At 41.8% G+C, this 15,365-nt stretch overlaps 1 protein-coding gene across 1 annotated transcript in view; it reads left to right on the forward strand.

Annotated features, from left to right (window-relative positions):
- The window catches only part of LOC139442531 (tRNA (32-2'-O)-methyltransferase regulator THADA-like), a 38,979-nt gene extending 26,647 nt beyond the window's left edge, over positions 1-12,332 (forward strand). Inside the window, exons 22-34 of the mRNA XM_071223348.1 lie at positions 776-1,019; positions 1,463-1,694; positions 3,213-3,654; positions 4,310-4,507; positions 5,572-5,816; positions 6,098-6,268; positions 6,559-6,664; positions 6,915-6,947; positions 7,495-7,619; positions 8,228-8,312; positions 9,313-9,427; positions 10,530-10,672; positions 11,998-12,332. Coding sequence (XP_071079449.1) covers positions 776-1,019; positions 1,463-1,694; positions 3,213-3,654; positions 4,310-4,507; positions 5,572-5,816; positions 6,098-6,268; positions 6,559-6,664; positions 6,915-6,947; positions 7,495-7,619; positions 8,228-8,312; positions 9,313-9,427; positions 10,530-10,672; positions 11,998-12,063 — 2,205 coding nt within the window. The 3' untranslated portion in view covers positions 12,064-12,332. The remainder of the gene's footprint in view (positions 1-775; positions 1,020-1,462; positions 1,695-3,212; positions 3,655-4,309; positions 4,508-5,571; positions 5,817-6,097; positions 6,269-6,558; positions 6,665-6,914; positions 6,948-7,494; positions 7,620-8,227; positions 8,313-9,312; positions 9,428-10,529; positions 10,673-11,997) is intronic.
- Positions 12,333-15,365: the final 3,033 nt, after the last annotated feature.

A 15,365-nucleotide genomic window follows, 5' to 3' on the forward strand; every position in this document is an offset into this window, starting at 1 on the left:
ATTATTTGATGAGTGTTTTGTTTGGAAAATGTCATACATTAGGAATATAAATTGTATTGGGCAAGCCTATGGTTAGCATAATACATACTTTTTATTCCTAATAGGATATTTACGATTACAGAAACACACAAGAATGGTAGTCCTTTTGTTATATGATGTGACTATGACTGGCAGCCATATTGGTTTCATGATCACTGACACCTCGGGAAATCTATATGAACGTTGGTGGTATATTATGGACATGGTTTTGAGTTATACCGCATCACAGCTATTTATATATTTATTTAAAGTAGTTCCTGCCAGGAGACTCCATTTGCATATTCATTACATCTTTCCCCTGTCGCTTGATGAGAGAAAGAAGATATTTCACTCAACACATGAAACATCCTCTATATCTTTATCTGGTCCGGTCTGGTCCTATCTGATGTAGACAGCTCCTTTTCAAGAGTAAATTGGTTGTTGGGACTACGCTTTTAGTCCCAAGTCTGAAGTGTGAAAATTCCAAAGTAGTGAGTTCAGTTTTGAGTAATGATAATTTATCAAGGATGATATATATTCCCAGCAAGTTTATCAAGGAACTGAGGGGACCTGAGAAATAGTCCGTTGTTCACCAAAACCAGAATTTGACAGAGTATGATTTGGACAGATTCCACTATAAAGCCAGGAGATGTTAAATAATTGTGAAGTTCTCACTCATTCACTCATACACTAAGGATGAGTAAGAGATGGAGATGCTGCTTCAGTCGATGTGTTCATAGTTGACTTGTATCTGCAGCACCGGCTCCTGACCCAGTCAGTTGTGACTCTGTTCCGCCTGGCGTCGGCTCCCTTCATGCCCCAGGCTGACCAGACACAGGACGTCTGCCAGGTCCACGCCCTCAACATCCTAAAGGCGCTGTTTGGTGATGCCACGCTGGTGCTCAGCCTCATGCCCAGATACACCGAGGTCCTCCTCATCATCTTTGACGGGTTCGAGTCCACCAGCTGGGCCATCAGGAATGCCGCTACACAGCTCTTCGGTAATAGATTACTACGGTACAATCAATGATTCCTGCGAGCAGAATTTATATTTGTGTTTCTGGTAAACCAGCCCACCCACAATTTCATTTGTCATTGTCTAAGATGGCTCCATATTAAAGTGCGGTTTCTGACATTTTGTTGTTGACCACCATGATGGTGCTCCGAAGTTGTGTAAAACCTCTCACTCACTCACTCACTCACTCACTCACTCACTCACTCACCCACCTTTCGACTCACCCTACCACTCACCCTTCCACCCCACTCTTCCACCCACTCTTCCACCCACGCTTCCACTCACCCTTCCACCGACCCTTTCACTCCCTCAATCACTCCACTGGGTACGCTTACACACTACTACAAATCACTACCATTAGTTTTCCAAATATACACTTCTGTATACTAATAACTATCCTCTGCTTCTCATTTGTCAATCCAATTTCAGGGACAATGGTGAGTCGCATGTTTGGCCCACGAGGGAAGGCAGGCACCAGTCAAAAGATGATGACTTTCCAGGAGTTGTCTGCCCATTACCCACACCTACCAGCAGCCATGTTGTCAAGGCTGGAGACCCCCTGTACCAATGTCAACAGTGTTGACAGTCTGCATCCATCTTTGTTCCTGGTGCTCACCTTGTTGGCCAGCCTTGGTCCAGCGGAGTCCCAGTCAGCAGACCAGTGAGTAATGGTTCCTTATCTCAGAAGATTGATATGGCTTTACTCAGCTTTTAACAATATTCCAGCTATATCAAGGCGGTAGACACCAGAAATGGGCTTCACACAATGTACCCATGTCGGGAATCGAACCAGGACCTTCGGCATGATGAGTGAACGCTTTAACCACTAGGCTACCCGACCGTCCCTATGTCAGAAGACTGCCTCTGTGGTCTAGTGGAGGGAGTATCTGCACAGAGAGCGAAAAGACATTATCAGATGGTACTTGTTGTTACCCTACCAGGCTCGATGACTTGGTTGTTGGCGTGTCAACGTATCTAGCGTGGATCGTTGCTCACAATGTTAATCCCTGGATTGTTGCTATGTGAAGGCACAAAGATTTTGTGTTAAACCCCATGTCACCCAATTTTGTCCGAATTCTGTAGTGGATTACAAGGCAGCACTGTTCATTCTGCAAGGCAGACATGGTATATCATGTAAACTTTCTCAGTATTGCTGAAAGAGAACCTAGTCATACCCTACTTGCTGCTGTGCAGAGTTGCATACCTTAGCCAACCTAGGAGCTGCTGATCAGGGTTTAAATCATTGATTAACCCTGATTTTGTTCTTGCTTTGTCAACACGATATCCCTGCTTGTGGGTTTGAACATCTACAACCTGTGACCCTTGGGGTCACGTCAGAACGACCTTTCATCCGACCAATCAGACCGTAGCTTACCAGATTATGAAAGTGACAGTCGGAATGTGATTTCTTATCATGCAACCACGAAAACTTCCGAACGATAGTTACGGGTTTAACGACTGAATTCGTAGAATCTAGACCATCTATTAGCCATTCCATAATGTTCTTTTGTTCAGGTTTCAAATTTGTAATCGAGAATTTGTCAAAATATGTTTTGAAGTGTAGTGGCCAATTTGAAATTAGTGCCGTAAAGCACGAGAAAGCTTCCTTCTGATTGGTCATTCCATTGGTCGGTCAAAGTTCGTGCAAGGTCGGTCTGACGTGACCTGTAATCGGATGTCCTCAGATCTTTGTTTAGCAGTAGCGAGAACTTAGATCTGATTTTAATGAGATTGTGACTATGCTTGTCGTAAAAGGTGACTAACAGGATCAGATGGTCAGGCTCGCATTGGTTGATGCATGTCATTGTATCCCAATTGCGTGGATCGATGCTCATGATGTCAATCATTGGATTGTCTGGTCCAAACTTGATTATTTACAGACCGTCATATAGCTGTTATATTTCTAAGTGCGGCACTTAACAAACAAACAAACAAAATAACTGTATACTTCCCAGGGAGCTGAGAATGAAAACCATGTGCACACTGATCCATTCACTGGGGTAATCACAATGTATTGCTTTGAGCATGCCCTTGTGATGTGGAAATATAATGCAATGTAAATAGCCATAATATTATTCTAGTTGCAGTGTGTCTTCTCTAGGTATCAATTCTTGTCATTCAAATGATTTTATTATCACGTCTATAATGTGGTAGTATATTCTGATTTTTTTTATCACAGGATTGAGAGGGTGTTCAGAGAGAAGGTATCCTTGTCGTTACATAGTCCAGTGTATACCCTCCGAGAGTTGTCGGCCCGAGCAGCGGTCACTTTTATACCTCTGGACAGTGGAGAGCAGGAGGCTTTGAAACTTGTGGCGAGCCTACCATCATCATGTGATGAGATTCAAGGGCACAATCTGCTACATGGAGCGTTACTCTGTGCAGAAAAGTTGATTCTAAGTCGAGAATTTAATAAGAAGTTTAAGCACAGGTTATTGACTACAGTCCTAGACAAGTGCTGGATCCACACTGAGCTGAGGCACTGCCCTCTCATTGCTGCTAAATATGTGCAGATAATAAAACATTTGATACAAGACTGTGATAGTGAAGAAAGTTTTAGAATGTCCATTGTTCGTTTATTTAAATCTACAACAGAGAGAAAACGTTCCAGCAAGTTACAGGTGAGAACAGACCTGATTTTGACAGAATATTATACAGACAATATGGAAATGTTGGGTGGTTGGGAAGCTCAGTGGTAAAAGCATTTGCTTATTACGCCAAAGACCTGGGTTTGGTTCCCCACATGGGTACAATGTGTAAAACTCACTTGTGGTATCCCCTGCTGTTATATTGTTTAAATCGTGCTAAAAGTGGTGTAAAACGACACTCACTTCCAGACTAATATGTATGTCTGGTTCTTGAATCAGCCCTAAATTCATGAAAGTAAAAATAATTATATGAAAGACAGTTCTATTTTTATAGAACCATTATATTTATGACTAGACTAGCATTATCAAAACAACATCTTGAACTCTTGTGTCCATGATTTAATTAATGTTATTCTCTGTAATTGCTGTCGGTCTTGAAATCTTATTTTTCGTATCTTGGCCAAAAAGCCTGTACAACATTTAAGGATTGACTGTGGTTTTCTCGGTTCATTGAGGTATGAATCGAAAAACTGATGTGCAAACTGTATGAATCCACGTAGCGGATTCTTACAAAAGTTTGCACATCGGTTTTGAAGTTGCTCTCCAAGCCATGAATCCACAGGTATTTTAATGCTCAATAAACATTAGTCTAGGTCACTTGAATATTATGGGATACCTCATATTGCAGATTGGGACTGGACTCGAAGTAAAGGATTCAATGTTATGTATTACTCATCTTCTTTGCGACTCGCCGGGAGTTTTAACAAGGCAGTGCTGTGATTGGCTGCAAATGGATGACTGTGACGTCTGCTCTGTCTGTCTCGACATCTTACTTAAAATGGCGGTGAGCAGCAGGACAACCAGTGTTGACTGGACCCTGATTCAGGTATGGCGGTGCAAGTCGATGTTCTGTGTACATTGTACTTGGTATTGAGAAAGTACTGGGTCAGTGGGTGGTTGGGTAGCATTGTGGGTAAGTTGGTCACTTGTTGAAATAAAGATAAGGTTTGATTCTCTCATGGGTAAAATGTGTCAAACCCATTCTTGGTGTCATGAATAGCTGCTTTAAAAGACACCTCATTCACAATTTTTTTAAAGTTATACTAAAAAATATATTTGAGTTGTCATGGTGCACGAGTGGATATCACAAGCTATTTCTGTGTCTATGAAAATCTTTAAACCTCTGGTTCAGAGTTCATTCCACAAAAAAAGAACAGTACATTGCCTTATTGGTCTCCTTGGCTCACATTGCTGTTATAAATGCTAGCCCAAACCCTCACTCACCCCAGAATACCCCCAATGTGTGACCTGGCTGATTGTGTGTCGTACTCGGACAACATTGATCCATGCTCATGCTATCAACCACTAATTTGACTGGCCCAGATATAGCTTGAATGTCACAGACCACGGGTAAAACATTGTTCACACTCACACTCTCACTATTTTTTCGCTCCACTTTTGCACTATTTCTATATGGGCGGCCATTCAGTCAAAAAATACAAAGTTAAAATTAAGGACAAACGTACGCATTAATAGTCAAATGTTACGAATAAAGAATGAATGTTACAAATAAAGATCTTTATTAACATACAAATAATGAAATCAAAATACAAAAAGAATACCAATGAACAACTCTCAAACAAAAGACGTCATATGTAAAGAAAGAACAATGTGTACTAAAGAACTTCACTGCACAAAAACGACACCAAACTGCTAAAGGAAAACATTGACAATAAAGAATGCCAGATGGCGCTGCAATTTGTAAAACTTTCTGAGTTAAATCAGCTTCTTCTGCATGATAAATGCATGCTGAAGTGCTCAGTGTATTTCGTCATTCCTTGAACACTCATTGTGGGACATCAAACACGAAAGTGAAAATGATATCGAGATATTTTTGACACATTTTCATAAGATCCAAAAAGTGAACGATGTGCATATTTCTGTGTACAGCGCCATCTATGGATGCTGCTACGGAGAGATGTGGGGATCTCCGCCCTGACGGCAGCCATGTCTCTTTTGGCAGAGATACATCTCCATCAGCTGACGCCGGAACACTCCGACTTCACCATGGACGACCTGCATCGGGTTCAGTCCCTGTGCGGAAGTGGGTCCAGTCTTCACGCCGCTAGTATCCAGGTGGAGGCCATCTTGGTCAACAACACACTAAGGCTTAAACCTCCTCTTACAGATTCCTTGTGAGTAGCTGTAGGAAAGTAGTTAAATTCTGCTTTGAGATGAAAGATAAAAAATATTTTAGCCCAAATAATTGTTTTGGAAAATTGGTAAACATCTGAGACCTACATCACTTTAGGCTTTCCTCCAACGTCATGCTGACAGGCTGTGATAATTCTGGAGTATTGTTCAAATCCGCACTTAACCCAACTTACTCACTCACACTCACTCACTCTCTTTAGTAACAAGTTCCGAAACATATCTCTTAGTCTTAATGAATGTATTATCTGTTTGATCATTCCAGCAAGTCATCAGTTCAGGAATGGTGTCGGCAAGTTCACACCATGAGTGATCCTCGTCAGAACGACAGTCTGAGGTCTGCTGCAGTCAAGGCCCTGTTGGTAGCAGGGGAGACAATCCTCGGTGTCTTTGTGAACAACAGCAACAAGTCATTGCCAGAGTCAGTGCTCAGCTGGTAGGGAGGCTAAGGCTCTGAATGAAATGTATATTGTAGTATATTATGTTAGGCAAAAAAAATAATAGTCTTGGTTCTCAGGCATCGCCCGCATCATCAGAAAGTCTGCCTCATGTTTCAATTTTATTTCCATTTTAAAAATAACAAAATGGCATTGGTGTGGGTCGTTACTCATAATATCAATCACTGGTTTGTCTTGTCCAGATTTAATTATTCACAGGCCACTGATGTACAACTTGAGTGCAGTGTTGTGTTAAACAACAATAACCCAGGAAGTTTGTGTGTTCCAGTGTGATGGACTCCGTGTTCACTCTACTGGAGGATGGGGATGCAGGCATCAGGGACAGAGCCGCCCAGTTCGTCAGCTGTCTACACTGGGAGCAGAGACACATACAAGTAGGCGCTTCATTTACCAAACGTTGATATGGATGAAATGTGTAGGAGTACATGTAGAAGGAATTATGGGAAAGAAGTCTCGAAAACTGTTTGAAAATATTATTGATTCGGCGTTGTTTGACAATATGCCTGTTGTCTGTCAGATTATTAATAATACATGGGTGTAAATTGATGTGAAATGATTAATATGCCTGTTATAATATCCTAGTTGTTTTGATATGATATGACATTTTCAACTTTCTCCTTCCAGTTCTCCGATGTTGACAGTAGTACCTGCCAAAAGGTATTGTTTTGATTTGACAGTAATATCAAAGAATTGGTTGTTCTTTAATTTCTAAGGAATATTATATAATTTACCACGTTGGCAGTATATGCAAGACCTGCATCACTTTAGCCTTCCTCCCGAACTGCTATTTTTAGACATATAAGTTACTCCTTCTGAATACAGTAATTCGTTAGAGTATCTCCCATAAGGGGACCCAAGTCAGAATTGTTCCCCAGCCAAGCTACTTGTCAGAAGAGGTGAGTGTTTGTTTGTTTCTTGTTTAATGCCACTCTCAGGAATATTCCAGCTATATGACGGTGATCTGTAAATAATCGACTGGCGGCTGAATCATGTGGTCAGGCCTGGTGACTTGGTTGATTGTGTGTCACTGTACCCCGATATACATGGTATGGTGCTGATAATGTCAACCATTGTCTTGTCTTACCAGCTGCTGTACCAAGTCTACTGGCTACTGTCTGTTGTCTGATGGCTGAAAATATTGAGGTGCAAAACATAAATAAATTACGATGATCCCTTCAGGTGAAAGCTGTTGTTGTTTTGCCAGATGTTCTGCCAGTACATCAGTACCAACCTGACGTGGCCCCCCTCAGTACCCATGTACCTCCTGGAGAAGATCTACAGGGCAGGGGAGATAATCCAGGCATGCAGGAGTAACAGACTGAACACTAGGTGTGTCGAGAGGAACATTCTGCATTTGTGAATTTTGTTGTGATTTGGAACTAGAATTGTCTTTCGGCACTGGTACCATATTTCCTCAATTAAACCCCTGGGTGTATATATTTCTTTCAGACACTCTTAACCTCTGACATTTAATCACAATATTAATAATGGGAAGAATTCTGTGCACAAAATGACCCAGCGTTTAATCGAGGCCCAGTGTTTAGTCAAGGCTTGGCATTTAGTCGAGACTCGGCATTTAATCGAGGAAATACGGTACTTGTTGAAGGTATCAATGAGCATCAGCTGAGAGCCATGGCTTTTTTTCATCAACTTTATTCAAGGCAGGTGGTTCAGTGAGTTCCAGTCTTGTGACTGTGATCTTGGATGTGCAGCCTTTACTGTACCAACAGTTTCTACTTAATAACTTTGGTCATTAGTTCAGGGCTCGGCTCAGTTATCTGCTCATACTCTCTAATCTGACATCCTGTGTCACCATGACATAGCAAGTAATGTATGCTACACAAAGGAAGTTAAGGAGCATCTGATTTTTTCATATTACTACAGTATGGGGTGGTCTTTAACTTCTTTTGTGTGTAAAAGTGGACTGATGTTTTCAGGTCGGAAGTGTTGTTTGAGCAGGAGGAGAGCAGCATCCTGTCTGAGAAGCCATTACAGCAACAGATGTATTACTCAGCTGTCAGGGTGAGTCTCAACGGGGAAATACGTGGCAGGTCTGAAATAAGGTGATAAATAATAGAAGCTCTGATCATATACACAAAGGCACAGTTATTGTGACATGGATTTTTATATGGATTTCTGAATATGAACCTGGGAAAATGTTTGTGATAAATTCGCAGAAATGCTCCTTATATGGACTGTGGTTCGTTAGTATACCCTCAGACATCGTTCGCTCAGTTATATAATTCCAGACACAGTAGTACAATTGTTTGACTGATCCTCTTTATGTTTTGTATATCACAAGAACTTTTGCCTTTGTATATGAGTATTTTTATTGAACTGATTCTAGAATAGCTTTGGCTTTGGCTACAAAGCAGTTAGTGTTTTTCTGATCAGACGTGTGTCATTGAGGGAGCAGCCATTTTATTTTCAGGATTTTTTCAAAGACGACAAGCGAGCCCGTTTTACTGTTAAAACGAAAATATGATGGTTGCGCCGTTAGTACAAAGTGATATACTACATTTTCAGTCAACTCTGGAGAGATGAATTCTAGCATTAACGGAACCAGCTGTCACACCAGTGAAGTCTCCGGATTTACCATTTTGAAAAAGAGGGGGTTCTGCTTGGGCCATGTGTACCTTCAGGGGGGGTGGGGTGAGGAGGAGAGTCCCCCCAAGAAATCACACAAACATGATATGTAAACCATTGTCAATTTACTTTAACAACCAAATCATTTAAAAAGGCGGGGTGGACACCCCCAGACATCCTCTGGATCGGCCAGTGTTACCCAGCTGTATAATCAATATGGAGAGGTGTAGAGTAGAGCAGCATCACTTAATCAACATCTAAAATCTGATCCACACAAAACCGGCATTCCATGATACAACTGAGACGCTGTTCAACCTCACTGACTGTTTGGATACAAGAAGGTGATGGTTCTGTTTCCAGAATCAGAACAATTAGAGATTACATAGTCGCTAAATTGAGATGTTAATGTGTTTAGTTTGACTTTTTTAAACTTCAGGCACTTCTCTGTGGTGGTGTAGACATGCTACCAGCTTCCTATGTGGCCCAGACAGCTGCTGAAATATTGACAGACCTAACAACTTGCATACCAGTCTTACAGAAGAGCTTGCAAAGTAAGGATCAACATCCATGAAGATTCTGGGTAGAATAGGTCTTGAGCAACCCATGCTTGCTGTAAAGGGCGACTATGCTTGTAGTAAAAGGGGACTATGCTTTTCGTAAAAGGCGACTATGCTTGCCGTAAAAGGTGACTATGCTTGTAGTAAAAGGCGACTATCGGGTGGTCAGGCTCGTTGACATGGTTGATATATGCCATCGTATCCAAACTGCGTGGATCGATGCTCATGATGTCAATGACTGGATTGTCCATACTTGCCATCATAGGGCTGAAATATTGCTGAGTGCGTCTGTAAACAACAAACAAACAAACAGAGAAAGGATCAAAGTCTTTCTGGACTCTTGGGTCGACAGGTGGTGTAACCCATGGTCTGAAGCCTTGTCACATCAACAACCAGGGGCTCTGACCATTTGGTATATATGCTTGACTATGATGATGTGGTTTGAATATTGCTGGGATCAGTGTAATACTATTCTCACTACTCCCGTGTCTAAGTGTTGAAGTCAAGGTAAGTGTAAAGGAAACAAGATCTTTGGAAGCTTTCACTGTACATGCAGGCAATATCTCTCTTTACATGCAGGCAATATCTCTCTGTACATGCAGACAATATCTCTGTACATGCAGACAATATCTCGCTGTACATGCAGACAATATCTCTCTGTACATGCAGACAATATCTCTCTGTACATGCAGGCAATATCTCTCTGTACATGCAGGCAATATGTCTCTGTACATGCAGACAATATCTCTCTGTACATGCAGGCAATATCTCTCTGTACATGCAGGCAATATCTCTCTGTACATGCAGGCAATATCTCTGTACATGCAGGCAATATCTAGCATTATCTTCTTGACGCGATTAACTGCAAGATTGCTGATGTGGCGTTAAGCAATAAGCACTCACTCACTCACTCCAGCATAGCCCAGTGAGTACATTGGCCATCTTGATTCCTAACGTTTTTGCTGAGAGTTGAAGCCTTACCGCTCACACTTTGGTATGTAATATGTGAAAACATTGACACGTCCCCACTTTCCTGATATGAAGAGGCTGCTGCCCTACACCACTGGTGATGAGTGTCACCCGTGTCTGTTTGTAGATGCTCCCATCTTGAACATCAGCAGCGACAGCAGCGTCTACTCCTCAGTTGCTGGTCTCATCCTCGTGGCCGATGTTGTGGTGACAGTGGCAGATGCAGCAGTAGCTGGAGACATACAGACAGGGCTAGCTGAACTGGGACAGGTAAATGAATGATAGAGATGTTTCAAGTAAATGCATAGAACCCATTCTGTTCCTGTCAACTCTCTACAGGGACATAGGGAAAATTTGACAAGCATTTCAAAATTAAGGGTCTCATACTTAAATAGCATTCACTGTTATTATTATGTATTATTATACCTCCATGTCAGACTGATGAAATCTGATTGGTTCACGTTATCTTGATAAATTACTATGTATCCTGCCTAGGAGGGTAGTAAACTTCTCAGCAGGAGAATAAATCCTTATACCCCACCACGAAGAAAACAGGCAGCACATGGATTTCTGACTGGGATAATAAATCCCATATACCCCGCTTCGAAGCAAAAACCCACATGCTCTTTCCGAGTCAATGACTCTCACAAGGTGAGCACAAGTCAACCGGTTTGTCTATCAACTTTGAATTTGTTTTAATTGTTTTACAATGGCATATTAAAACATGTTGGTAAGATAAATTCATTGTTGCAGTATCAATTTGAGTACATGTGGTTTTATGCAGCCCGAGTTAAGTTTTATGATCCTTTTATGACTTATATTGGAGTCCCATGGAGGTTCTGACACCCTGCTCTGGATCTGGGTGTGATCCTGTTCTTGTGGTACGTTCCACCTGAACCAGGGATGAAGAGTGGACCTTGGCTGTGTCACTGTAACCTGACATAGCGTATCCATGCAACCAAATGCTGCTAAGCATGGTAGGCAATCCTTGGAGGTTCCGGGTTAGAATTAGTCCCCAGCAATTTATCCTAAGCCGATCAAATGAAGCGGGTGTTCAGGCTGGATGACTTGGTTGATGGTGGGTCAACGTACCCGGAAGGTGTTGATTGATGCTGACAACAGGATTGTCTCATTGTCTGGTCCAGACTTGATTACTTACAGATAGCCATCATGGGCGGATACAGCTTTTTTGAAAAGCGGGGCGCACAATTAAGATCTATTTATTGTCTTTGGTGGTAATTTATACAGAAATAAAGATTTTTTTTCGAAATAAAAAGGGGGGCGTGCGCACCCCCGCACCCCCCCTCTGTATCTGCCCATGGCCATCATATCGCTGAATTATTGCTGAGTGCGATGTTAAAAAAAACATGTACCCACAAGACACACACAGTTGTCTCGAACTATGTTCTCAATGGCCTGCAGGACTTAGAGATCTTCTTTGAGAGGCATTTAGAAGTTGGAGTACTATGTAAGATATATGGATGAACAAAAATCGCTCCTAATTGTAATAAAGAAGTTGTTCATCCATATATCTTATCCTGTCTTGGAGAGCACCAGGTTTATTCATTAACACACTTCAATGTTTATGTTGACAGATAACAGATCTCCATCCTGGATTGAGGGTGATGTTAAACAAGCTCCTGTCTGACCAGCCCAAGTGATGTGCTGGGGCTGCCACTGGTTTGTTTGGCTTTGAATTGAATTATTAAACCAAACTGTTTTGATGTCACCATGTTACTTTGTCTCTTCGTTCTTTCATTCATTATTGTGCTCACAGATCCTTTTCGTCCTTTACATATTTATAACAATTTTAGAGACTGTATACCATTTATGGGATTTTAACGTATTGATCCCTCTTATGTCGGTTTTATAATGTGCCATAGATATATAGTGACATGCTTGAGTGTGAGCTCGTGTGTGTGCGTGTGTGTGTGTGTGCATGTGTGTGCGTGCATGTGTGTGCATGTGCGTGTTTGTTTCTTTGAGTGTGCGTGTTTGTTTCTTTGAGTGTGCGTGTTTGTTTCTGTGAGTGTGCGTGCATGTGCACGTCTATATTTGTGTCTGTCTGCTGGTTGTAGTCCACGATATGCCACAGTTTTAACAGACAACCCACCCAGACACAGTATTTGCATCAAATAGCTGCAAGATTGCTGATGCAGGGTTAAGCAATAGTCCCTCACTCACTCAGACACGGTATGCTGACGACGAGCCGACCAGTCCTTGTTTTACCCCCTTTTGCCAAACACTAGACAGGGGAACATGTACCATCTTTTAATGTATTTTGGTAGGATGCACCCTGGGATAGAATCACCCTTTCGCTCTCCTGGCAGACTTATTATGTAATAAAAATTGTTAAGTCTATTAGAGCGATTATAATAACAAGTCTTTCAGATCCTTCATGCATTAACCTGACTATATGTAATATTCATCATATACTGAATAAATGTTGACAGCCATTGACATTGTGTTTTTAATGTGTTATATGAAAGCTTTGTGGTCTCTTTGTAGCTTTTCCCGTCAATTCTGCAGGGACTATCTCTGTCATCCAAGCTGCTTTCTTGATCAGGTCACGCAACACGAACTAAGCACAAAGTTAGGACAGTGTCTGGGATCTTGGATCAGGGAGGACTTGGTACCACAAGACCCAGTCTGATGCCAGAACACAACATAGCATGGTACCCCAAAATAAGGCCCAGTCTGATGCCAGAACACAACATAGCATGGTACCTCAAAATAAGGCCCAGTCTGATGCCAGAACACAACATAGCATGGTACCCCAAAATAAGGCCCAGTCTGATGCCAGAACACAACATAGCATGGTACCTCAAAATAAGGCCCAGTCTGATGCCAGAACACAACATAGCATGGTACCTCAAAATAAGGCCCAGTCTGATGCCAGAACACAACATAGCATGGTACCCCAAAATAAGGCCCAGTCTGATGCCAGAACACAACATAGCATGGTACCTCAAAATAAGGCCCAGTCTGATGCCAGAACACAACATAGCATGGTACCCCAAAATAAGGCCCAGTCTGATGCCAGAACACAACATAGCATGGTACCCCAAAATAAGGCCCAGTCTGATGACAGAACACAACATAGCATGGTACCTCAAAATAAGGCCCAGTCTGATGACAGAACACAACGTAGCGTGGTACCTCAAAATAAGGCCCAGTCTGATGACAGAACACAACATAGCATGGTACCTCAATATAAAGCCCAGTCTGGTTCTGTGAGCTCAGCACAACTTGCTATCACAGGATATGGGGACCAGTCTGGGGGATAGGGGGAACTAGTCTGTTTCTAGAACTGCTACCATAAATGACTTGGTTCACATACAGGCCTATATGACCTGTGAAGATCTGAGGTAGAATAGGTCTTCTTCAACCCATGCTTGCCGTAAAAGGCGACAATGCTTGTCGTAAGAGGCGACTAACAGGATCGGGTAGTCAGGCTCGCTGACTTGGTTGATGCATGTCATTGTATCCTAATTGCGTGGATTGATGCTCATGATATCAGTGACCTGATTGTCTGGTCCAGACTCGATTATTTACAGACCGCCGTCATATAGCTGGAATATTGCTGAGTGCAGCGTTAAACAACAAACCAACCAACCAACCAACCAACCAACAGGCCTATATATTGGTACCAAAAAATAACTGCATTGAAGATAACAATGACTGTAGGTACACACTACATGTGAAGGGTAGGGTTCATTTAAAAAATGAAGAAAACCTTTATATCACAAAAAAGTTTTATTGACTGATATCAAGTAGATAAATATATATCCACAAAACATTCTTGTAAGTTGTAACAAATACTCAACCAAAGCGTACAGTAAAGATAAACGTGTAGAAAAGGTATATTAGAACTTGTCATGCGTCAACGACTCACATATTGCTGAGGAGGGTCTCGTCCACAGATGCAACATAAGTAACCGGAATATACCGGTGCTTACACTTCCCCATCAGTACCACCATGAGGGAGGAAGGCTGAAGTGATGCAGGTCTTGCATATGCCACCAAAGTACTCAATTATATACTACTCACAAGAAGTTAAAGAACACCTGATTCTTTCATACTACTACAGTTACTTCTCAAAAGGGGGCGGTCGGGTAGCCTAGTGGTTTAAGCGTTCGCTCATCACGCCGAAGACCCGGGTTCGATTCCCGACATGGGTACAATGTGTGAAGCCCATTTCTAGTGTCCACCGCCGTGAAATTGCTGGAATATTGCTAAAAGCGGCGTAAAACCATACTCACTCACTCACTTCTCAAAAGAAGAAAATAACACTGGATTATTTCATATGAAGTTAAAAAAATGTCCGATTCCTTCATATTACTACAAATAACTATACTAATATGAAAGAATAGGATGTTTTATTACTTCTTTTGAGAACTAATTATAGTTTTATGAAAGAATCAGATGTTCTTTAGCTGCTTCTGAGAAGTAACTATAGTAATATGAAATAATCGGGTGTTCTTTAACTTCTTTTGAGCAGTATATTTACCACGGTGGTGATACCAACAAGCATGGTTGTTGTGTTGACAAACCATGAAACCTATATACCCGGTAAGTGTGAATCTGGGAATGAAACCCATGATCGTTGGAGTCTGCCGTGACAAAGGGGCACAACTCTGCACAGTAAATCATGATGCCTAAGAGAAACTTGCTACCCATCCCCAAAGGGGCATTGACATTGCACTGTACATATGGTGAATCTGAAATATGGGTTGTGTAGGAATAGAATGTGAGATGAAATCATGTCCAAGGGTGTTTTAGCACAATTTCAGAATAATAGACAAAACAATCTCAGTAAAATCATATCTAAGTTCTCACTTCCGCTAAACAAAAATCTGAGGACATCCCATTACGGGTCACGTCAGAACGACCTTTCGCGAACTTTGACCGACCAGTGAAACAACCAACAAGAAGTCGACATCGGCCAATTAGAAAGCAGCTT

The sequence above is a fragment of the Haliotis cracherodii genome, unplaced genomic scaffold (assembly GCF_022045235.1).
Source record: "Haliotis cracherodii isolate W230 unplaced genomic scaffold, xgHalCrac1.p SCAF_5, whole genome shotgun sequence".
NCBI lineage: Eukaryota > Metazoa > Mollusca > Gastropoda > Lepetellida > Haliotidae > Haliotis > Haliotis cracherodii.